Source organism: Podarcis filfolensis (genome assembly GCF_964270895.1).
Source record: "Podarcis filfolensis genome assembly, chromosome: 2".
Taxonomy (NCBI): Eukaryota; Metazoa; Chordata; class Lepidosauria; order Squamata; family Lacertidae; genus Podarcis; species Podarcis filfolensis.
This window is the reverse complement of record NC_139605.1, coordinates 118,241,711-118,266,731: the sequence shown is the minus strand read 5'-3', so window position 1 is coordinate 118,266,731 and position 25,021 is coordinate 118,241,711. Positions and strand designations below refer to the sequence as shown.

General features: G+C 44.3%; 1 protein-coding gene and 1 long non-coding RNA gene across 2 annotated transcripts in view; one reads left to right on the top strand and one right to left on the bottom strand.

Moving 5' to 3' along the window:
- Window positions 1-22,746, bottom strand: part of LOC310756004 — a 44,236-nt gene extending 21,490 nt beyond the window's left edge. The window contains exon 1 of the long non-coding RNA XR_014544631.1: window positions 21,368-22,746. This is a non-coding gene — a long non-coding RNA (uncharacterized lncRNA). The remainder of the gene's footprint in view (window positions 1-21,367) is intronic.
- LOC310755842 (uncharacterized protein) overlaps window positions 17,205-25,021 on the top strand; it is a 51,684-nt gene continuing 43,867 nt past the window's right edge. The window contains exon 1 of the mRNA XM_083599179.1: window positions 17,205-18,209. Within this exon, the coding sequence (XP_083455305.1) occupies window positions 17,871-18,209 (339 nt within the window). The 5' untranslated portion in view covers window positions 17,205-17,870. The remainder of the gene's footprint in view (window positions 18,210-25,021) is intronic.

Sequence of the window (25,021 nt, the reverse complement as noted above, 5' to 3'; positions counted from 1 at the left end):
AGGGTGTGGTGTGTGAGAAAATAAATAATTGGATGAAATGGACTGGGGAGGGGTCTGGCTCCTTCTGAGAAAAGATGGTAGGGGGAGTTTTGGCAGGGAGATGGGATCAGGGCAAGGATGGAGTGGAACTGTGTTCACTCTGGATTCTAAAGCAACCCAGTTCACAGTTGCTGGACTTAAACATGGATCAGAACACAGCTAATAGTTTGATTATATGGCTCCACAAACTTTGTGATGCAGATTCCATTTCTAAAAAATGTATACAAAAATGCATTATTTATGGTGGAAATGCCTTTATTAATTTTGTCTTTTTGTGCTGTAAACTGCCCTGTGATCTCTGGGTGAAGGGTGGTATATTTAAACAACAACAACGTGATCCCTCCCTCCCTCTGGAACCTGAAAATTCATTTTATCCCATATTTCACAAAACTGCATTGTGTCAGAACTCCTCAATCCTAGGGAACACTGAACACTGCAGTCAGCAAAGCTTCCCTAGAGGTTGTGCTCCCCTATAGGCTGTCCACCCCTATAATAGTCTTCAAGCCTAGAACAGTCTTCATTTCCCTATATTGTTTTCTCTCATCCTTGCCCCCACCCTATTCAAAATGATTTGAGGAAGTGTGATTTGTCTGAACAGAACAAAGTATGAAACACTATTTGAATTGCTAGATGTGTGCCATGTATTTTTTCACTGTAGAATTTTGCTCATATCACTCTAAAGGTAAAGGTAAAGAGACCCCTGACCGTTAAGTCCAGTCGTGGACGACTCTGGAGTCGCAGCACTCATCTCGCTTTACTGGCCAAGGGAGCCAGCGTACAGCTTCTGGGTCATGTGGCCAGCATGACTAAGCCGCTTCTGGCGAACCAGAGCAGCGCACGGAAACACCATTTGCCTTCCTGCCAGAGCAGTACCTATTTATCTACTTGCACTTTGACGTGCTTTCGAACTGTTAGGTTGGCAGGAGCAGGGACCGAGCAACAGGAGCTCAACCCATCGCGGGGATTCGAACTGCCGACCTTCTGATCAGCAAGCCCTAGGCTCTGTGGTTTAGACCACAGCACCACCTGCGTCCCCATATCACTCTAGACCCAATTTATTTTGGCTCATATGCACATTTGTAACTGGACAAATGACTCCTGTTCATCTCCATCCAGGATGGTGGTTCTGCTTCTTGACTCTGAGCAATGGCTGTAAAGAGACTGCAGTACTTCAGTGTGCTAATCATGAACCAAATACAGCCTGGTGCCTGTGACAGACTTGGACAGCAGGTGGCACCAGATGTGGCTGCAGTGAATTGTACCACTGCAGGAAGTCATCGCAGGTGTGTTGTGATTCAGCACACCAGACAATATCTCCAGGTTCTTAGAGCAGGAGGCAATTCGAGAGAGTTCATTTTATTTTATTTTTTATTAAAAGAGCTTGGCAGTGGTAAGCTGGGAAGCAAACACAGCACTCTCGATCTCCCATTCTTTCTCCAGTGACCTCAGGAAAGGAACATGGTGTTCTCTTTCTATCTAATTTTCATTCAACCCTTCTTTCAAAAGGTTCAGGGCAGCACACATGGCTCCAGTCGTAAATCTTCACAATGACTCCTTGACCAGTGATTGACACAAGAAAACCTGGTGACTTGAATGGGGATGTGACTCCAAGTCTCCCTGGTTGAAGACCAACACTCTAACACAGGCATAGGCAACCTTTGGCCCTCCAGATGTTTTCGCCTACAACTCCCATGATCCCTAGCTAACAGGACCAGCAGTCAGGGATGATGGGAATTGTAGTCCAAAACATCAGGAGGCCCGAAGGTTGCCTATGCCTGCTCTAACAAGTGCACTACACTGGCTTTCTAATGGCTGCTTTTTCTGGTAAGCTGGGTTGTCCCACTTTATTCTCACAACAAGAGAGAGGCTCTTCTGAAGTCACCCTGTGCACTTCAGGGCTCGGTGGAGATTTAAACTGAGCTCGCCTAAGTCCAACATTCTGACAACTACATCACCCTGATAATAGTCTCACATCCTGGTCCACGTAGGTAATCTGGAGGCAAGAAAAAACCAATATACAGTAAGTCCCTTTAGTCATGGAAAAGTAGTCTTCAGTATACCATTTCATCAGGCTGCCTTGGTGGGAGAGATAGGAAGCAGGGTTCATTGCCTCCGCTTTGCTGGAGGACCAGCTCCATCAGGGACCTCCTGCCTCTGAACTGTGCCAGCTGATCATAGAATTGTGGCGCTGGAAGGGACCACGAGGGTCATCAAGTCCAACTCTCTGAAATGCAGGTATCGATTTAAGAACAACTGTCTAGAAATTGGTTCCTGAGTTTTGAGCTTTATTTTCACCTTCCCTCCTTGTCCCCTTTCTCTTAAGTGTTGTATTATTATTGTTATTATTATTATTATTATTTATTTGAGTATAAGCCTGCAGGTATGGAGTGCCTTGTTTTGATTTCATATAAGCCACTCTGGGAGCCTCTTTGGCTGAAGACCAGGGTAAGATAAAGGTAAAGGGACCCTTGACCATTAGGTCCAGTTGTGGCCGACTCAGGGTTGCGGCACTCATCTATCTTTATTGGCCGAGGGAGCCGGCATACAGCTTCCGGGTCATGTGGCCAGCATGAGTAAGCCTCTTCTGGCGAACCAGAGCAGTGCACGGAAACGCCGTTTACCTTCCCGCCGGAGCGGTACCTATTTATCTACTTGCACGTTACCATGCTTTCGAACTGCTAGGTTGGCAGGAGCAGGGACCGAGCAACGGGAGCTCACCCCGTCGCAGGGATTCGAACCGCCGACCTTCTGATCAGCAAGTTCTAGGCTCTGTGGTTTAACCCACAGCGCCACCTGTGTACAACTGCTCTAATTAAATAATAATACATTAATACTCCAAAATCCCCAGAGTGGACCAACCAAAACATCAGAAAAGTGAAGCAAGCTTTTGAGTTCTCCAGAACTCTTCATCAGGCAAGAAGTCACACAAAGCAGGGGGTGACATGAAACATATTGTGTAACACCTTGCCTGATGAAGAGTTCAGGAGAACTCGAAAGCTGGCACTCCTACACATACTTAGCTGAACAATGGTGCTTACTTATGAGTAGTCATGCATAGGATTCCACTATTAACTTATTAATTTAATATAAATTGGATTCTTAAGATGCAGGTAGCCACCTAGGCCCATGATTCCTCAGTGAGCACTGAATGATGTTCCATTCAAAACCACGTAGTTATGTCTACTGCTGTATCAACAGTTTTATACTTTGCAAACATAAAACCACAACCTCATTCTTGGCAATAATGTTTCACCCTGCTACGTGCTAGGTAGCTGAGAGGCCAGTAAAACAGCCCGAGGAGTGTCCGTGATGCAGAAGTGGAAACGTACTATCCTTTGTAAAAGCAACATCTCAGGTGCAGCTTCAGTTTTCAATTGATGGACGGGAAAGATGAAAGTGGTACCAGAACCTATCACCCAGTGCCTACAACTTAGCAATACAAAATCAACACAGTGCATTATATACAAGTACAGTGGTACCTCAGGTTAAGAACTTAATTCGTTAGGAGGTCCGTTCGTAACCTGAAACTGTTCTTAACCTGAAGCACCACTTTAGCTAATGGGGCCTCCTGCTGCTGTCACACCGCCAAAGCATGATTTCTGTTCTCATCCTGAAGCTAAGTTCTTAACCCGAGGTATTATTTCTGGGTTAGTGGAGTCTGTAACCTGAAGTGTCTGTAACCTCAAGCATATGTAACCCAAGGTACCACTGTATAACAATACTTCTAGCATTGCTCTTTAGAGACATGTCCCTCTGCCTTAGGCTCTATTGACATTGCATGACAACCAACCACAATGTGAAAACCTTGTATGAATTAAGGCAGGGGTCGGCAAGGTTTTACTTGCCTGGGCAGGTCTGGGCCGGATCGCGTGCGCACAAGCAATTTCCAGCGTCTGGACATGCGCAGACATGATTTCCGACGTCTTGGGCATGCGCAGATGCGATTTCCGGTGCCACGGAAGTGAGTTCCCACACCACACCGCGTCAGTTTAGCACAGCACGCGGGGACTCGCCAAGCGGGCGGCTCAGTTTGGGGGCAGCTCGTGGGCTGGTTAAACTGCCCCCGTGGGCCGCTTGTGGCCCATGGGCCACAGGTTGCTGACCCCTGAATTAAAGCAAACCAATTAAATTCAAAGGAACCACGAAAGATGTCAGATGCTCATCACATCACACGGGTGCTCTCCTTTCAAAGAAATTGAGACTTTTCAGTTCTACTGTGGCCCTTATCCACACATGTAGGGGGTATGGGGCCAGCCCCACCCCAAACAGTTATATATGTACTGGCCCCACCCTCTGAAGGAGCCTGTCTACCTGTATGCAGAGCCTTTCACAGAAATTGAGCCCTTGAAAAAGGCTTCTATTTGTGTTCAAGCTAACATGGGAAGGAATCCCCTTTAGAAATGGTTGAAAGCGGAACATAAGAAAGTTGTGGTCTGAGCAGTTAGTGACTGGGATGTTAGAGGAACGGGAGCATGCATGGATTTTAATTACTGTTCTGGCATAACATCTGAACAGGGCTTGTTGGATCACTGCACAAATTATGAGCTCATATTTTTGGTCTGTGTGCAGCAAGTTTCAAGATGGATACCTTGAAACACATATGATCTGCAAGCAGGTACAACCCAGAGCCTCATAAATATCTATGTATTCTCATAAACGAGAGACTTCTCAGAGACTTATCCACTGTAAAGTAAAGCAACTGTTCGTAGTATCTGCTATAACATGTAAGACCATGGCAGGGGGAAAAAAGCCACAATAAAGTATATCGTTAGCAAACAAGGTGATGTAATGTTGGCAAGATGAATCCCACGTTCAGTTACATCATGTGAAACCGGCGGGTGTAGATGTTTTGAGGTTTGGCCAGATTCAATATAGGATTCTTCCAAGAGAGACACAGTGGGGGGAGGGAAGACTGTGATTCATTAGTCCTGTCTGATGGCCTATGAGCAATGCAGGTTGGATGCTTGAGTAGTTTAAGAAAATGAAGTCAAACAGATTTAAAAGAAGCAACGCTTGATCCCGTTCATTATGATTTGGAAGAAGAAGAGAAGAAGAAGAGTTTGGATTTGATATCCCGCTTTATCACTACCCTAAGGAGTCTCAAAGCGGCTAACAATCTCCTTTCCCTTCCTCCCCCACAACAAACACTCTGTGAGGTGAGTGAGGCTGAGAGACTTCAGAGAAGTGTGACTGGCCCAAGGTCACCCAGCAGCTGCATGTGGAGGAGCAGGGAATCAAACCCGGTTCACCAGATTACGAGTCCCCCACTCTTAACCACTACACCACGCTAGCAAGTCACCCTGAATTCAATGGGACAAAGGCCAGTAATAGTCATTACATGATCTTTGGGGCTGCTGATACAAGTGGCAGTCTCTCTCCCTCTCCGCCCCCCAGCCTCTTTCTAGTAGCATATAGTAAAATGAATTATATGGAATGTGACATGATGACATCACCACATTTGGAGTTTCCCCACCTCCTCCACAGCAACCAAGGAAGTGATGAAAGAGAAACTTGAAAATGCAATGATGTCACCATCACACATTATTATTATTATTATTATTATTATTGCCAATTCTATACCACTTTATATTTTGAAGGGGAAAAAATCTCAAAGCGGTTTACAACACAATAAAACAGCAAATAATGCAATCCAGAATAAAAGATTACCGAAGACAGCCAAATATAAAGTTTACATTCAAAGCAACCTAATTAACAGGAAACGAAAATATTATCTTAAAGATTTCAAAAGAAAACATTACAAAGGAGGTCAACTACAGAATGCACATTTAAAACTGCATAATCAACAAGAGAATAAAAAAAATTATCCTAGGCACAAAGCATGGGTAGGCAACCTAAGGCCCGGGGGCCGGATCCGGCCCAATCGCCTTCTCAATCCGGCCCACGGTCGGTCCAGGAATCAGCATGTTTTTACATGAGTAGAATGTGCCCTTTTATTTAAAATGCATCTCTGGGTTATTTGTAGGGCCTGCCTGGTGTTTTTACATGAGTAGAATGTGTGCTTTTATTTAAAATGCATCTCTGGGTTATTTGTGGGGCATAGGAATTCATTCATTATTATTATTTTCAAAATATAGTCCGGCCCCCCACAAGGTCTGAGGGACAGTGGACTGGACCCCTGCTGAAAAAGTTTGCTGACCCCTGGCATAGAGCATACCTACTGCTGTTGCTGCCAATCCTGCCAACGATGGTTCAATGGGGGAATGTCTATGGAAGCGCAGGCTCAGAGATCTGGGTCTGTACTAAGAGATAGCCAAGATGGAGATTTTGCTTCACATTGGTGGGGGAGGAGACAGGATGAGATGTGGTGGTCCTGTTTTCAGTGGCACTTGTGTGTTTCCCAAAATATCCCGTTCTGGCCATGCATCCCCCTCCTACACTGATGTCTGGAGGAAGTGACAAGCCATGGGGGTTAACCTGTGTGCGCACACAACAAAACTTCATTCAGATGACACGGAGAGACAGTTAGGTGAGAGTTCAGTCTTTCTAGAGTTATATTTTAAACCCTGTTTGGGAGGAACAGCTCCTGGCTGTTCATGTGGTTTTTGCAGGTTTAGGCTGGCATGCTTGCAGCCTCTTCTTGGATAATACAGCAATTCATGCTGTAGTAACATTCGATTTGAACCACTATAATGACTGTGTTTTATGTGAGGCTGCCTCCAGTGCCGGTGTGAGGCTATTTTGCACCCTGAGCAAAGCTAATTACTTGCACCCCCACAAAAACGCCTGTTAACTTTAATTTTCAAAAGCAGATGAAAAGCACAAATTTGAAATTGCTGAATTTATCTGAAATTGCAATAATACATTATGCAACAATATTTGACTATCTTTCTCAAATACAAACAAAAATGTTTTAGCTCACAAATCATTTTGAATAATCTTGTGAATTGTGATGTTGAAATTAAAATTTTCAATTTCAGGCACGTCAAAATCTCACTTTGCATGCCTTTTCCCTTGCAAATTTTGTCACTGGTTCCTTCAGGTCAACTACTTATACTTGAGCATGTTCAGCTGATACAGTTGCCAAGCCCACTAGTCGTTTTTGCAACATTTGTTGAGCATAGGTTTTTATGTCTGAGCTTTGAGAAACTGTGTTCTTCACTTCCCACTGAAAATTAAGGGTGTCTCTAAAGTTCACAGGACAAATATTCAGCATCAATATCTTTGTTTCCAGTGTGCACCAATTATTATTTTTTTAATTGTTGCAGGGCTTAAGTATTTCTGTTGTTGTTGATACTGTATGCAAGGAAGTCAGTTAGGAAATTATCTTGTTGTAGTTGTTGAACTCTCCCTTCAACAGCATAGCAGAAACCTACTTTGAATTTCTGTTTTGCATCTTGCAGTGACTCTTCTTGGGCCTCAAACTGTTTCTTTCTCCTTTTTATAACTTGCTCTGTCGCATCAACCCAAACTTGCTGAAAATCCTTCTCACACTTCTTGCAAGAAGTTTTGTAAGGAGAACTACATGAATTATTGTGAAAAAGCACGAAGAAGGAGTTTATTTAGGATTGGGATTTTATAGCAATAACCATTAAAATAAAATGCAAAATCAGAAAGGAAGTTAAAAAAACCATTAGTTTTGGATGATGGAAGTCCTGAGCTGTGATAGCCAAAGGTTTGTTATATTGTATAACATGGGATGTTATGTTTGGAAAGCATGTGCAAAAACACATAAAAATTATATATTACATAATCCTTATCACACATGCAGCCGAGCTAATTATTAGTCACTTGCAATTGGCTTGTAGCTGACTTTAAATCACCTTCTTTATTTTTGCTTGTAAACCTTTTAGGCTTGTGTTATTAAAGATCTCTAAACCATCATATATACTATCAAGAGGATATCTTAATGGTTTCAAAGCATTGATCGGACTCTCCCATCTTATTTTGTTATGCCTAGAACTGATACATCACAAGTTAGAATTTTCCAATGTTGAGTTGATGCTGAGAAATAATTATTGATCTGTTGGACCTAACTGAAGAAACTAGTTGCTTCCTCTGTGTGTTTTCCAGAAATATCTCCAAACAAGTTGAAATCCTCCCGGAATGTGAAACCTGCCACCAGCAATAGAATCCAATAATGGAGCACAAGAATGTGAGAAAATTATCTTTAAATAGAGGACGGGCTGCCTTTGGTGACAGGTTTCATATTCTGGGAGGATTTCAACTTGTTTGTGGTAGTTTAGCCCATATAATCTCCCAAAGAAATTGGAAAGCAATAATGACACCAATTAGACAGGGATGAAGTATTTAATCTCATCAGTCTATTCACATTCATAATATAATGCATTTTTGCATGTTATTTCCACTGCCATTTAATGCACACTTTTCTCATAATACCTGCATGTTTTGTTTTAGTTGAAGAACCACATAGCAGAATTAAGAGAAGGAAGGATTTTGAAGGATAGGTGCATTTTGGTTCGTGTATTGATCTCAGAAGTGTGAATTAAAATATTTTCTCTTTAAAATTCAAACAAAAAATGAATTTCTTCCCCATTTTCATTAACCATGTTATCTCGGTTGCACTGAGGGGTATTTGAAGAATTTGATCTTTGTGAATTGCAATGAATTCCAAATCTGTTATTGAGAGGGAAATATGATCCATCTATAAATATTATTATTCAACCACTGTGGTTGAAAAGCAGTATACTAGATATACCCGGAAACTACAACTAATCCAGAACGCGGCAGCCAGACTGGTGACTGGGAGTGGCCGCCGAGACCATATAACACCAGTCTTGAAAGACCTATATTGGCTCCCAGTAATTTTCCGAGCACAATTCAAAGTGTTGGTGCTGACCTTTAAAGCCCTAAACGGCCTCGGTCCAGTATATCTGAAGGAGCATCTCCACCCCCATCGTTCTACCCGGACACTGAGGTCCAGCTCCAAGGGCCTTCTGGCGGTTCCCTCACTGCGAGAAGCCAAGTTACAGGGAACCAGGCAGAGGGCCTTCTCGATAGTGGTGCCGTCCCTGTGGAATGCCCTCCCACCAGATGTCAAAGAGAACAACTACCAGACTTTTAGAAGACATCTGAAGGCAGCCCTGTTTAGGGAAGCTTTTAATGTTTGATGTATTACAGTATTTTAATGTTTTTTTGGAAGCCGGCCAGAGTGGCTGGGGAAGCCCAGCCAGATGGGCGTGGTATAAATAATAATAATAATAATAATAATAATAATAATAATTAATTAATAAATAAATAAATAAATAAAATCATATTGAGATGCGCACACACATTGCACAATAGTTCTGAGACAGCTCCATTGCAGTCAGGGCACTTAGGTTCCCCGGTTGTTTTAGATGGTAGTTCCAGATTTCCACACACAATGACGCTACGCCAGTTTTCCTTCCTGGCTTCTTCCTGGGTTCTGACTCTCCCATCCTTTTACCAAATGTCGCCAATTAGGGCTAGGACATTCATGCCTTTGCAAATTGCACTGAATATCTGACACAGATAGATAGGGGTGGCGGTGTAAACAGGAAAGGTGGGGGAACACCCTTTTAAGAAGTTATCACTCCCAAAGCATCAGGGCTGAAAACAATTAAAAACAAAGCAAAACAGGAAATTCCATGTCTCTAACATATTGCCCTGCCTTTCCCCCTACCACAAAACACCTTGAGAAGTTATAGGACAGGCTAGGTTTGCCATAAGGTATGAGTCAATATCTTCCTGCCATAAAACATTTTCTGAAATTTGAAGTACAGCCCAGCCTTGAAGAGAGAATGGGAAGGCTTGAAGGGAACTCAAGGGAAACGGAAGAGAAAATCATGCATACAGTATATCTGGAGCAATTTGAATGAATGAATTAAATTTTAAAAACAGAGACTTTGTGGGAGTTTGGACCCACAAAGGATTGCTCCCATTTTGCCTACTTACCAAGGGTAGCCCCAATATTTTGATAATTGTGCTTGCAATCATTATAGTGAGTTTATGGTGGTGTCCACACATTATATCCAGCAAGTATAGAGTCTGCATACCTGTGAACACAATGACCGCTCCCCGCATAAAACGGGGGGCGCCCTTTCTGTGGACGCGCACAGCCCCTAGATTTGGAATGGCTTCATCAACACAGGCTTGGCTTTGCCTTCCCCCAGGTGGGATACCTGGAGGTCTCCACCTACCTCAGTCAGTTGTCCAATCCTGCCTGGGGAAGCGTTGCAAAGGAGACCAGGCCAGATAGGGGAGGGACTACCTGCCCACACAATAGAGGGAGGATCTTACCTGTGAATCCTCACTTGGCTCCAGAGCTTCTCCCACCCTACCCACGCTCCGTTAAGTCTTATTTTGCAGGTTAACTTTTCTTCACAGGTATGCAGGCGCTGCTACGTCAAGGTCGCTGTTAAAGGGCCGGAAAGGAATTCCTCTGCATTGGCAGGTTTTGCCTTTCCCGTAGCAAAACGTCACAACTTTGGCGGTATCAGGCCTTGGGTGGAATCCTTTAGTCTATCTTCCTCTTTGCAGCAGCGATACCAGGGTTCCCCGTTAAAGGGGTTTCTGAAGGGAGGCTTTGACCGTACGCCGAGAGGTCGTCGTTGCGGCGGCGGCGGCATAACGGGGGCGGCTATCTCTGCTTCAACATATGTTCTCCAGAGCCGGCCCATCCCCCACACACACACACTGGATAACCCTGATGCTCCCTAGGTCCCCGGCTGGGGACTGGGGAGGGAGAACGCCCAATGCCTGAGCCAAGGTCTACCCACATTTGAAATTTAATAAAGTTGCGGCCAATTTAATCCCATAGCATGTTGTCTTGAGTTGTTATTCCACATGACGAGGGGGGGCCACCTGGGATCTGTGGGACTCTGACTGTCCAAGCAAATAGCTGAGGTACATACTCAAAGTTATTCAAATATAACATTCAATAAATGTGCAGATAATGTACCTGTGTACGCAGCAGCTGAGCTGCATAAATCAATGAATATTCTTTCACACAAACAGATATGCATGTGTAGCTTGTACCTGTCAGCAGCGAACTTTGTTTGTCTTGCCAAAGTGGTACATGCTCTAGTTATCTCCCGCTTGGACTACTGCAGTGTGCTCTACGTGGCGCTACCTTTGAATGTGACCTGGGAACTACAACTAATCCAGAATGTGGCAGCTACACTGGTGACTGGGACTGACTGCCGAGACCATACAACCCTGGTCCTGAAAGACCTACATTGGCTCCCGGTACATTTCCAAGCACAATTCAAAGTGTTGGTGCTGACCTTTAAAGCCCTAAACGGTCTTGGCTCAGTATACCTGAAGGAGTGTCTCCACCCCATCACTCAGCCCGGACACTGAGGTCCAGCTCTGAGGGCCTTCTGGTGGTTCCCTCACTGTGAGAAGTGAGGTTACAGAGAACCAGGCAGAGGGCCTTCTTGGTAGTGGCACCCGCCCTGTGGAAGGCCCTTCCATCAGATGTCAAGGAAATAAACAACTATATGACTTTTAGAAGACATCTGAAGGTATCCCTGTTTAGGGACGTTTTAAATGTTTGATGTTTTATCGTGTTTTTACTATTCTGCTGGGAGCCACCCAGAGTGGCTGGGAAAACCCAGCCAGATGGGCGGGATATAAATCATAAATCATGATTATGATTATGTTCAGTGTAACCAGTGAAATAGCACCCATTTTATGATACCCTCAGCCCTCTCTTAAAATCCCAAATGTGCCCAATGGTCCAAAGAGGTTGGTAACTCCTGTTGTAGGACACATGCATGTAAAAGCACACATGCAGCTCTCTTGGTTTGGTCATGGTGCGGATAATGCCAAGTTTGCAAGTTCAGTCCCCATATGTGACAGCTGCATATTCCTGCATTGCAGAGAGTTAGATTAGATCAGGCATAGGCAAACTCCGGCCCTCCAGATGTTTGGGACTACAATTCCCATCATCCCTGAACACTGTTAGCTAGGGATGATGGGAATTGTAGTCCTAAACATCTGGAGGGCCGGAGTTTGCCTATGCCTGGATTAGGTGATCCTCAGGTTCCCTTCCAACCCTATGATATGAACACAAACACACATAGTACAGCGACTACCTTTTCATATGCTGCATCTGGTAAGATTTGTTTTGAACTGCTGATACCATTTTGTAGGACAACTGTGTGTTTTCTATCATATCTGTAACAAAACGCCCCGTTTGCTTTTAAAATCAATGCAGGTGATTGATTTACAGCTGCCAGCAAAGACCTTCAACAATCCGTAAGCAGTTGTGAGGTGAAAATTCTGGTAGTGATCCAGTGTGAAAATAGGCATGTTACAAGTGTGATTTTCATCTGTGAAATTTCAGAAGGTATTATACAAAGTGTGGGAAATAGAACGCATAAGATCGAAAAGTATAGAGTATTGGCTGCAACAATGAAGCTTATGGAAATGGAGCAAGTTGAGAAAAGGCCTATGGGAGTCATCTTGGTCACCCTACAAGGATCCTAGAATGAAAAACCTAACTTCATTCCTATCTCGATATTATATGCTGAGGGTAACAAACCTCACCCTGATCATTATGGCCAGGAATGGAATGGGAAGAGCATCATGAGAACATTTCAAAAGAACGAGAGGAATGAAGAGTATTTTTAATGCTCCTATCCACAAAGCAAGAGTCAAAGAGAAAACTCACGTATGAGGGTCATGAATTGAAGAAAGATTGGATTAGAGACAAAGGAGGTAATGGAGACTTGAAAGATTTGTTGTAGAAGTTGGAAAGGAGTAAATTTACCCCATGTTGGTTCCCTACAGAAAGCCCCTTCTGCCCAGAGGAGAAGCTAAAGAAGAACGAGAATTTTGGAGTGAGGAAACTGAGAGGAGAAACGGAGAGATTTAGACTAAGAAGAAAAATCCCAAAAGGAGCAGACTCATAGAACAGAACGAAGGAGGCAACAGTGGCATTCTCACCCACCTCCAGCCAGCCTAGCCTCCAGGGGTAGCTCATCCTGTTTTGCCACCTGAGGCGAAACAGGAACATGCTGCCTCCTGCCCCTGCACCACCATGATCCACCATCCCCTTCTGCCACTGCTGGAATGTTCCAGTTCTTGCCCAAACTCAATGAGAGCCAGGGCATTCTGCAAGGCATTGCCACTCACTGGAATGCCGCCCTCTTGGAAGTAGTGGATCAGGCTGGGCACCACCTCTTGCACTTCTACTGCCTGAAGTGGGTGCCTCACCCCACCTCATGGTTCGGCAGGCTCTACTAGCAGCTCAATACTGGTGACTCCCCACTTGCACGGGTGTTATGTTCCAGGAACCCACACAGATTAGTGAAATGGGCGTAAGTGGGGAATCCTCAGGCTCACGAAGAGACCCTTCCCAGAGCCCAAAGAGGACATCCTCTTCAAACTCCAGGGAGGGTCTCCTTGTGAGCTGGAGGGGCAGTGGGTTTTTCTTGAGGGAAAACTAAAAATCAATATTGTTTATGAACATATTGTTGGAGCTATCAGTTTGAAGGACCCATTATGGGACAAGAGGCCTGGCCACTTTGGCCTACTGACCTTGTTTCATAAGTGCTGCTTTGCAGGGCTTCTGCTGGTGCCAAGCCACAAATGGCTAACCATTCTTGCCTTTGGAAAGCTATCGGTCTGCCAAACTTCAGTCAGATCTTTACAATGAGTATTAATTATAATTGGTTCAAGACAGCTTTGGGCCATAGTTTTGCAAAAAGAGAGATAATCCCCTCCTTTCTCTGCAAGTTCAAACTGGCAAGACAAAAAAAATAATAATGTGCCCAGTTTTGAAAGGGCGTTTTCACAGGGAAGAGTTGTGCCAATTTCTTTTCCTTCTCATTCTGCTTTAATCAGAATCTGGGATAGGGGGAGAAGCTTCCACACTTCTGAATTTTATGGGAGGAATTCAACGTGGTGCTATGGTGGAATCATCAGCACAAGAATTTCCACTTGCCAGAAGGAATGAATGCCCCTTTCCTCTCCCTGCAAGCAGTTCTGTTGGTTCTCCAGACACCCATCCCAAGTTAGTTTGGGGAAATATGTGAAAGCCATGGGGGAAGAGTGGGGTGGGGAGCCTGGCTGTGCTATTGGAAGTCCTTGTTCTGGCTTCCACCACAATGACCCATGAGTTGAATTTGGCCCTAAGGATTAACATCCTCTGTATCTCATTCAGACCACTGGGTGGTAAATGACTGAAATGTGCTTACTTTGTATATGCAAAGACCCTTCTATTTCTCCACCTGCTTCACCTCACTGAGCATGCACAGAAATCACAAAGTGCAGCTTTTGGAATTGTACACCCACAGAAAATGTAGTGTTGTGCAATTGCCGCCATCTGTCCACATGTCTAATTCCTGCAGCACCTGTGGATGGTGGGATGACAGCACCTGAAATTTTGTTTTCATAGTGTAACAGGGCTTGTGCTCCTTAAAAAAAGCTGACATACATCTACGATCTGTTGTACAGATTGGCTGTACAATAACTCTTGCAGAACTTCACTTGAGGGTTGTATTCAAAGTAGTGCGAGCACCCTGTTCTGTCAGCGCAAGGATTTCTGCTTGCACAATGGAACTAACCCACCTCCCCCAATGAGCTCCCTAAATCTCTTCTCAGGGTTCCCCCAAGCTTCCAGAGTAGATGTGGGGAGGGTGTGGGGCAGGTGTGGGGCGGGAGAAGAAAACAGGGCAAGTTCTGTTGTACAAATGGAAATCCTTGCACTGATAGGATGTGCTAGTTGGATGCTGCCGTTATTGTTGTTGTTTTGTTATGTCATAGTAGAAAAGGCAATAAAATCGTAAACTGGTAAGATTGGTTTTTCAGTTGTGTGGGAGACCTGGCTTGCTAGTAAGATTTTTTAAAAGAAGCTTTGGTAACTGTGAGGGTTTGCATACTTTTCCAATGCAATGAACAAACGTTAGGGCAGCAGTACTGAAATCTGATAGGTTTGGCTTTTCAGTCTTGCAGGAGACCTGCACTCTCTCTCTCTCACTGTCTCTCTATATCATGGGTAGGCAAACTAAGGCCCGAGGGCCAGATCCGGCCCATTCGCCTTCTAAATCCAGCCCACAGATGGTCTGGGAATCAGCGGGTTTTACATGAGTAGAATGTGTCATTTTATTTCAAATGCATCTCTGGGTTATTTGTGGGGCATAGGAATTCATTCTTTTTCTTCTCCTTTTTTCAAAATATAGTCTGGCCCCCACAAGGTCTAAAGGGCAGAGGATCGGCCCCCTGCTGAAAAAATTTGCTAACCCCTGCTCTATATGTATGGTAACTGAGGATCAAGCTGGATTGTGCCCTTCTGTAGACATCTCTTGATGCTCAAAACAATCAAATACTTATGTGCCTACTTTTTTGTCATTCCCCCCGCCATAACAAAGAAATCAAAGCTCTCTTATTGTCCCCATGATGAAACTCCTCGATCACTGCTTGCAGCAGTATTTTCAGTGACCCTTGGGCTAAAGTGAAAGCAAAAAAGGCAACTTGCTATGGTTGCCCGTGAAAATAAAATGGTGATGAACCAAACTGGGGCACAGGAGGCATGATAGTAAGCCACACTGCCGAGAAGCATCACATAAAGGTAAAGGGACCCCTGACCGTTAGGTCCAGTCGCGGATGACTCTGGGGTTGCAGCACTCATCTCGCTTTACTGGCTGAGGGAGCTGGTGTACAGCTCCCGGGTCATGTGGCCAACATGACTAAGCCGCTTCTGGCAAACCAGAGCAGCACACGGAAATGCCATTTACCTTCCCGCCGGAGTGGTACCCATTTATCTACTTGCACTTTGACGTGCTTTCGAACTGCTAGGTTGGCAGGAGCAGGGACCGAGCAATGGGAGCTCACCCCCATCGCGAGGATTCGAATCGCCAACCTTACTGATGAGTTTTGCTTTGAACCAGATTTGAAACAGCCAATTTTTGTGACCATGCTGGTCATTACTATACTTTCTTCCCACTTGAGGGGAAACTCATGTAATGCTAGGCCTGGGTGGGGGGCACTGGGATATGTTCAACTCCAGCAGGATGTTGTGATGATACACAAAAACAAATGCCCAAAACACTGTAAATATGAAATAAATGGCTGGAATGGCATTGCCCAGAGGAATAAGCAGTGCAAATAATATTTGTCCTGTGTCATAAGAATTTACCAAACTAATTTGGAACATCCCAAACTGAGGCCAGTCCAACTGAGGAACCAGTTCACACTCCTCCTCAGCAATACGCCTAATAGTTGTTTTCCTCTTAAATATTTCCTAGCCACTTCATAAGTGTTGGCAGACATTTCCCCTTAAATACCACAGCAGTGAAGTGAATGTAAACAGATAATTACATCTATTTCTTTACTACAAAGGGCTAGACGGAATGAGATTAGCTTCTCCAACAAAGTGTAGCTCTGGTTGGGCCTACCCTTCGTGTAATTGGCTGTCCCCCTTAATAATCTCCAAGCACTTAACGGTGTCTCTATTTTCCTGGGACAATGCTGAATTTACAGAAGCTGTCCTGGTTTCTGTTTTAATCCCAGAATGTCCCACTTTCCCCTATTTTCATCTGAGAAAAGTTGGAGGGTATGGAATAGGATTTCCCCAGGGCTTTTTTTTCATCTGGAACTCACAGAAACACAATTCTGGCCCCTCTCAGGTGGGTGCCATTATAAGAGAACAAGAGTGCGCCAGATTGTGGCCATTGAAATCACATGCATGAGATGGAAATGGCATCTTCATCCAGAAAAATCAGCACCTTCTAATTGTGGCAAGTGCGCCACACAAGCCAAAGAATTACATAGAATATGTACTCTTGGTTTGCCTTTGCATTTTGCTATGTGCATTTTATATCTATATAGCTAATATATATTTCTCATATTTCTATTTTTAAAAAATGCCTTTTGACACTTTAATTGAACCACAAATACATCACAATATTTGGAAAAGTGCAAAATCTGCACATTAGCCCAAGAGGTGCGACTCAGGCCAGTTTATACTGGCATTTGAATTCCCCAAGCACCCCTAGTGTATGTTGGCTTGTGGCCGTGTGTTAGTACCAGTGCTATTCCCCCCTTAAAAATGTTTAGGGGTACTCTCATTTCCTACTCATAATGAAATACTGCCCCTCAATGAAGCCAAACTTAGATTCACAAAATGTTTAGGGGTATGCGTAACCCTCCATCCCCCCCCCCGGGGGGGAAGCACTGGTTAGTATCCATACCCTTGCATGGAATGATTCTTTACTTTTCACTTTGCTGCATTTAAAATGAACTCACAACCGCCTTGTTTTAACTACGAGACAAAAGGAGATAGAAGGCCCTTGTGATTATCTCTTAGCATTCAAACAGCCTGAAAAGGAATGAACTGGAAATGCTAAATCACTCCTTAATCAGTGCATAGTTTTACCACATGTTTCTTTTGATTCACTCGGGATTTGGGTCATAATTGAGAAAACATCCTGGCATGTTCTACTCTCGGCCAGTTGCTCTTGTGTGATCTTTCAGCCAACCTTCCAAAACTCTCTTTTTCCATTTAAGACTGAGGAAGCCTCTCCACCCTCACCGTGTGTGCATCTAGATGGTTGCAAAGTGAGTAATTTTTGCTTTGAGTTGTTGTTTTTTCCCCCTTTTTCAACTACAAGTGCCTGTGCATGTGCGCTCACCTCACAAACAAAACTACAAAAGGCAGGCGGGAAGGAGGAAGGGAGGAGGAGAGAGAAAGCCAACAGGTTGATCTGGATTACATCAACAGTCACACCCTCCTTACTTTATGAACATAGCAGAACAGGTGTTTGTAATTCATTAGCTAAACTGAGCTCAGCGCAGACAGGAATTGAAATCTGCTCTGCTCCCTGGTGTGCTTCTTCTCTTTCTCAGTAGTACCTACTGCTTCATCCGGCCTCCTTGTAGCCGCAATGACTAGCCACTCGAGGGACTTCCGGAGCCGTAGCAACAGCAGCTCTTTCGCTTCGCCAGGAGGCTCTTTTAGCATGCGGAGAGAGCGTTCTTGCTCCCCTTCTTCAAGGTATGGGGCCTGCAGCAGCCCCACCATGGGGGTGAGCACCAGCAGGAACAACTTCAGCTCTTCGAGCCTCACCGGACACAGCCGCTGCTCTTACCCAAAGGTTTCGGTCAACAAACGGCTCCTGACTCCGCTACACCTGGATATAGATCCCTCCTTGCAGGAGATAAAGACCAAGGAGAAAGATGAGATCAGGACGCTCAATAACCAATTCGCCGCCTTAATTGGAAAGGTAAGATTGTATACTATTATTTGAATGGGAAGGTAAGATGACGCCTCTCTTTGTATTGACCAGTGTGCAAGACAGTGTGAGAGAGCTGCTTTAGGTGGTTGATTCAGGTGGCTGCTTCAGGTGGCAGCTTTAGGGTACCATTGTAGGGTGGCAAGTTATCACCTGTGTATGTTGCTGTAATTTCAGGCCTCTGCTTCAGGTACCAGGACAGCTCTGGCACAGTCCAAAAACTATCAGTATCTAATGCCACACAATATAACTTCCAAGATTTTATTTCTAGTCTTACTAGTCCAAAGCCAACAGCAGTTGTGAAGTACTGTTGTCAGTCCTCAGGTGTAATAGGTGGGGGTAGCCTTGCTCTGTGTGTTTATGGGGGATGGATAGTTGCTGTTTACAGGTTTTTAAATAACTGAATAAGAACAAATAGGTTCTCCAGCTTAGGAGACTAAAAGCGTATAGCGTCAAACGAATATAATTAGATTTGTAATAATGGCTAGGCATCAATAAGAGCCCTGCTGGTTCAGGCTGAAGGTCCATCTAGTCTAGCATCTGTTCTCACAGCAGCCAATCAGAGGCCTGTGGGAGACTCATAAGCAGAACATGAGTGCAACAGTACCCTGCCTACTTGTGATCCCTGGCAACTGGTATTCAGAGGCAAACTGCCTCTGATAGTGGAGGTACAACATAGCCAACATAAGTAGCCACTGATAGCCTTTCTCTCCATGCCTTTGATTTCCTTGTATTCCTCTTCCGAAGCTGTCAAAGTTGGTGGCCTTTGACACTTCATGTGGCAGTGGATTCCATCGTTTAACTATAGACTCTGTGCAAAAGTACTTCCTTTTGCCTGTGCTCCCACCATTGACCTGCACCAGATCCCGTGCTTCTAATGTTATGAGAGAGGGGTGATAGACTTCTCTCTATCCACTTCCTTCATAGCATGCATAATTTTTATGATAATGTGCCTTTACTTGCCTTTTCCCTGCCCCTCCCCCCAGGACTAAGGAAGGCCCAATCATCATAACCTTTCCTCATAGGGGGGTTGCTCCAGTCCTTCCATAGCCTTAAAAGTGGCCCACAATTTTTTAAAGAGCTACATAAACACACCCACAGTGGGATGGTACAGAAGAGGAAGCATGGGGTGGGAGGGAATATTTGCAAACAGAACAAAAGGTCACAAACCTTCAGACACATGGGGAGAGTGGCTATGTCACTCACTATTCACAAGTAACGTTGCAGGCATTATGTAATACGTGACCAGAGTCACATAAACATTTAAAGCACATTTATACCATGGCTTCCATTGAAGAATCCTGAGAGCTGTGTTTTTCCCCTTTAAATATATGTTTTGGATATGATTCATGTTGCATAGAGTAAAATTTCAGTCAGAGCGGAGATGAAAGGTGATGCAACCACCATTTTCCTTAAAAGGAGATGACTAGGTGTTATGTGACGAATGATAACAACTGTCTATTAGTGCATTCAAAATAGTCGCATGAAAGGCCCCCAGGGTGACAAAAATGCACTTCTGAGGATCTCTGTTGAGCAGCTTCCCAGGGAGTTATGGGGATTGTAGTTTCAGGAGAATTCTGTTAAAGATCCTAACCATCCCACTCACAGAGATGCAGCAACTACATACCCTCCAACATGCAGCTATGCAACTATGGGTACTTGGGAAGGTAATGTCTATTAAACAAGTTTTCAGTCAGCAGGATAGATTCAGCTTCTTAGTTTGTACCTTGTCAGCTGCTCTATTAGCATCTGAACGATTTGAAGAGAAGAGCAAAGAGGACTCAAAAGTTGCCATTCAGGCATCCCTTCCTACCCTCTAGCTAGCCCTTCATCCCTCACTGTTGCCACTGGAAATAAAAGAGGCATGAGGATAGAGGCATGAAGATATAAGATAACAGAATTCTAGACTGTACCACTTCAGAATGTGGTGGGGTGCCATGTTCTCAAATGCATTCCAAAATTAAAAGTTCCAAACATGTAATAAACTAACAAATCCTAGAGAATATTCCTGATGTCCTAGTTTACTTCATGGAGGGAGCTATTTATTTGTGTTGCTGGGGGGAGCATTCAAAAACATGTCCCCTACATACCACCCTACTGTCTGAAGTGGATTAAAGAAAAGGTTTCATTCATTCATTCATTCATTCATTCATCATGCTTTTCTGCAGCCTGTTCTAGGCACCTAACAAAATCGTCAGGACTATAATACAGTCAAACCTCGGGTTAAAGACGCTTCAGGTTAAATCTTTTCAGGTTGCGTCCCGTGGCGACCCGGAAGTACTGGAAAGGGTTACTTCTGGGTTTCGCTGCTCGCACATGCGCAGACACTCAAAATGACGTCACGCGCATGTGCAGAAGTGGTGAATCGCGACCTGCGCACGCGCTGACATGGGTTGCATTCTGCTCATGTTGCGAACGGGGCTCCGGAGCAGATCCCATTCGCAACCAGAGGTACCACTGTAATTATAATAGTACAAACATGATACAAACAGTAGAAGCAGCAAATTAATAAAGTCCATGCACTAATAATGAGAAAAAAAGGCAGTGGGTGAATAAAACCCATGAGCTCCCAAAAAACCATTCAATCAAAATGCTGAATATTTATTTATTGCATGTATATTCCATTTTTCCTCCAAGAAGCACAAGGGTGGCATATATAGGTCCCTCCCCCCTCACAACAGCCCTATGAGATAGGTTAGTCGAACAGCTGATAGCTGGCCCAAGGTCACCTTAGAAGCTTCATGGCTGAACGTAGAATCTGGTTTCCCAGGTTCTAGTACTTGAGAGTATGGAACAGCCATTATCTGATGCCAAAATATAGTAAGTACCTAGGAAAGGAGTTCCACAATATTGGTGCTATCACCCAGAAGGCACCTTCTCTCTCTGTTAGCCATGATTTGCCTAATGTCAGAGGGCAACAGCATCTGGAACAGAAGGGCCTGTGACAATCTTTGTTGAGGGGCAGCTTCATGGAGGTGAAGATGGTATTTCAGATACTCAAACCTATGCCGTTTCAGGCTTTAAAGGCCCAAACCAGGACCTTAACTGGGGATGGAAATGAACTGGCAAGCGCAGAAGGTCTTTCGATGCAAACACCTCTATCTTCCAGCACATTCTGCTCAAGGTGTACAATAGGTATAAGGCCTTACCTCTGATGACAGGAAGGTCCTTTGCCAGGCACCACATATAGCCTTATGAAGTTAGGAAAACACCAAGTGATCTTCCTTGGTACTTTCAGCAGGGAAAAGCACATGGGTACTTTTCATAGATCACAGGAGAGGTCCTTTAGATTTGACCAGAATGAAAGCCTTTAGAAGTTTGAAGAAGAAATGTTACTGCAGCAGCATACAATTACCTCCCCACCACCTCTCTCCTGTGGTATACTAAGACCTCATAGGCAAGACAGAAGGTTGTTTTCAAAGCGAAATAGTTGAACTACCCAAGGCAGGTTCCTGCAAAGCCCTCATGTTCCGTAAACAGATGGTAATCTCCTCAAGGATTGCTTCACTGAAGTGTCTAATGTAGGCAGCAAGTGCCAATCTTAAAACCAAGAAAATCACACACACACACACACACACACACACACACACACACACTGGCACCACTGTGATTTCATTTTAAGAGACACTGTTTATTCCTCAGTTATGTGAATACTACACCCAGTGTTTATGACATGCAAATGGATAAATGTGCAGGCATGTTCTCTGTTGTGTGAGCTATTGGAGACAAATGCAACTGAACTTTGATCTGGCTTTTTGACCATATATGGATTTTTAAACTCATTCCTGAAGAAACAGGAGGCACACTGGGAGCCAAAGTGATCGCCCTCAATGGTGTCAAATTGTGTTGGTCCTTAGTTCCATGGAGATGTATCTGGGATTACTCCATGAAGAAAGAACAATGGTTGACAGCTGTCCTTGAAAGGCAGCTTGCCCGCCGCTGCAGATCTTTCCCTGGAATATAAAGCTACAAGGGAGGGTGCTGGGAATGTTTGAGGGTACAATCACAGCTCATCAGGGGCAGGTCTGGACACCAGCCTGCATGTACAACCCTCACCAGAATCCTCTGCAACACACATTGTTTTTGTGGGTCTGGAAGTCAAAGTACATGTTAATAAGGACTGAAAGGCAGCTGCCAATCAAAGTCTTTCCTCCCATGCCTCTCTACTACAACTTTCGTTAACCTGGTGCCCTCCAGATGTTTTGGGCTAAGGCTGATGGGAGTTGTAACCCAAAATTTCTGGAGGAAACCATGTTGGAAAAGGGTGATTGGCTGTAATCTTTAGAAAATGCATAACACAATAGATGATGCTCAGAGATTCCATGCAACAGCGTCCCTTCATCAGGTGCTGCCTTTTTTGCAGGGGGGGGGGGGCGTGGATAGGAAAACAGAGCATGACACCATCGAGTCAGGCATCTTCTTTAAATGTTACAGGCAGTATAAGAGGAAACAGATGTGTAGCTGTAGCTCTCACTGGCAGAAGATGCACATTCTGTCTAACATGTAGTTTGGGGTCCTTAAATTCAGATTGTAGCAGCTCCTTCCCTGGAGGCCACTTCCTATAATCATTTCTCACATGGAGAACAGAAACAAATCAGCAGAACCAGCCAATCACTGATTTAGTGGACAGCTATTTCTATGATTGGAGAAGTCACCCTGCCCACTTTCCACCTCTTGCGATCAAGATTTGTGTGCTATATCTGAGATCAGCCAGTTCATACGTCTTTACGCAAAAGTGCCTGGCTGGAATTCTTTAAGTTTCGGGAAGTGGGAGGGATGAGCACTGAGTTATCTTGGCAAGCCAGTCTTTCTCAATCTCTGTTCGCCGTGTATAAAATGAGTATGCCTGCCACCAGGAGTTGTTGGAGGAGATAAAAGAGTTGTAACGCATTTTGGACATTTAAATTACCATAGAAACTATTCAGTCTAATACTGCCCCACCACCACCAAATGGGCATGATACAAATGACTTTGTAATCCAACGCTCAGCACTGCTGCACCAGCAAAACTGTACATGATGCCCTTCAGCTACATTGCAGTATCACAGTGCTAGGCAGAATCGCTCTGGGGTTGGCACTTAAGCCCAGTCTCAGCATGTCAGTGTTGAAAAAATTCTCCTGTCTCCAGTGTGGCATCAAGCAACTTCACTTCTGCAGCCGTAATAGGGCTGGGCACTAGCTATGCTATGAGATAGTCCAGCTTCATAGGAAAGAAATGGTTGGTGAAATTCTGCCAGCCTGATGTAACAGTAGCAGGGTTATAAGTATAGAGGCAAATTTTCAAATAATTACTTACATTTCAGAGAAAGTAAGCCGATTGTGTTGTTGTTTAGTCGTTAATCATGTCCGACTCTTCATGATCCCATGGACCAGAGCACGCCAGGCACTTCTGTCTTCCACTGCCTCCCGCAGTTTGGTCAAACTCATGCTGGTAGCTTCGAGAACACTGTCCAACCATCTTGTCCTCTGTCGTCCCCTTCTCCTTGTGCCCTCCATCTTTCCGAACATCAGGGTCTTTTCCAGGGAGTCTTCTCTTCTCATGAGGTGGCCAAAGGATTGGAGTCTCAGCTTCAGGATCTGTCCTTCCAGTGAGCACTCAGGGCTGATTTCCTTCCGAATGGAGAGGTTTGATCTTCTTGCAGTCCATGGGACTCTCAAGAGTCTCCTCCAGCACCATAATTCAAAGGAATCAATTCTTTGGCGATCAGCCTTCTTTATGGTCCAGCTCTCACTTCCATACATCACTACTGGGAAAACCATGGCTTTAACTATATGGACCTTTGTTGGTAAGGTGATGTCTCTGCTTTTTAAGATGCTGTCTAGGTTTGTCATTGCTTTTATCCCAAGAAGCAGGCATCTTTTAATTTCGTGGCTGCTGTCACCGTCTGAAGTGATCATGGAACCCAAGAAAGTAAAATCTCTCACTGCCTCCATTTCTTCCCCTTCTATTTGCCAAGAGGTGATGGGCCCAGTGGCCATGATCTTCGTTTTTTTGATGTTGAGCTTCAAATCATATTTTGTGCTCTCCTCTTTCACCCTCATTAAAAGGTTCTTTAATTCCTCCTCACTTTCTGCCATCAATGTTGTGTCATCTGCATATCTGAGGTTGTTGATATTTCTTCCGGCAATCTTAATTCCGGCTAGGGATTCATCCAGCCCAGCCTTTCGCATGATGAATTCTGCATATAAGTTAAATAAGCAGGGAGACAATATACAGCCTTGTCGTACACTTTTCCCAACTTTGAACCAAATCAGTTGTTCCATATCTAGTTCTAACTGTAGCTTCTTGTCCCACATAGAGATTTCTCAGGAGACAGATGAGGTGATCAGGAACTCCCATTTCTTTAAGAACTTGCCATAGTTTGCTGTGGTCAACACAGTCAAAGGCTTTTGCATAGTCAATGAAGCAGAAGTAGATGTCTTTCTGGAACTTTCTAGCTTTCTCCATAACCCAGCACATGTTTGCAATTTGGTCTCTGGTTCCTCTGCCTCTTCTAAATCCAGCTTGCACTTCTGGGAGTTCTCGGTCCACATACTGCTTGAGCCTTCCTTGTAGAATTTTAAGCATAACCTTGCTAGCGTGTGAAATGAGTGCAGTTGTGAGGTAGTTGGCGCATTCCAGCTAAATCTCCCCAAATAAATTATTCCGTTAATTTCCTTTTCCAGATTACCCAAATCTCCTTTAATTAATTAAAATCGCAGTTAGTTCCCCACCCTGCTCCAAAATCACTTTCCCTTTTACTTTGTACCCCTATTCATTGTCAGTCATCTCACTGTTATCCCTTCTGCTGCTTTAAAAATTGA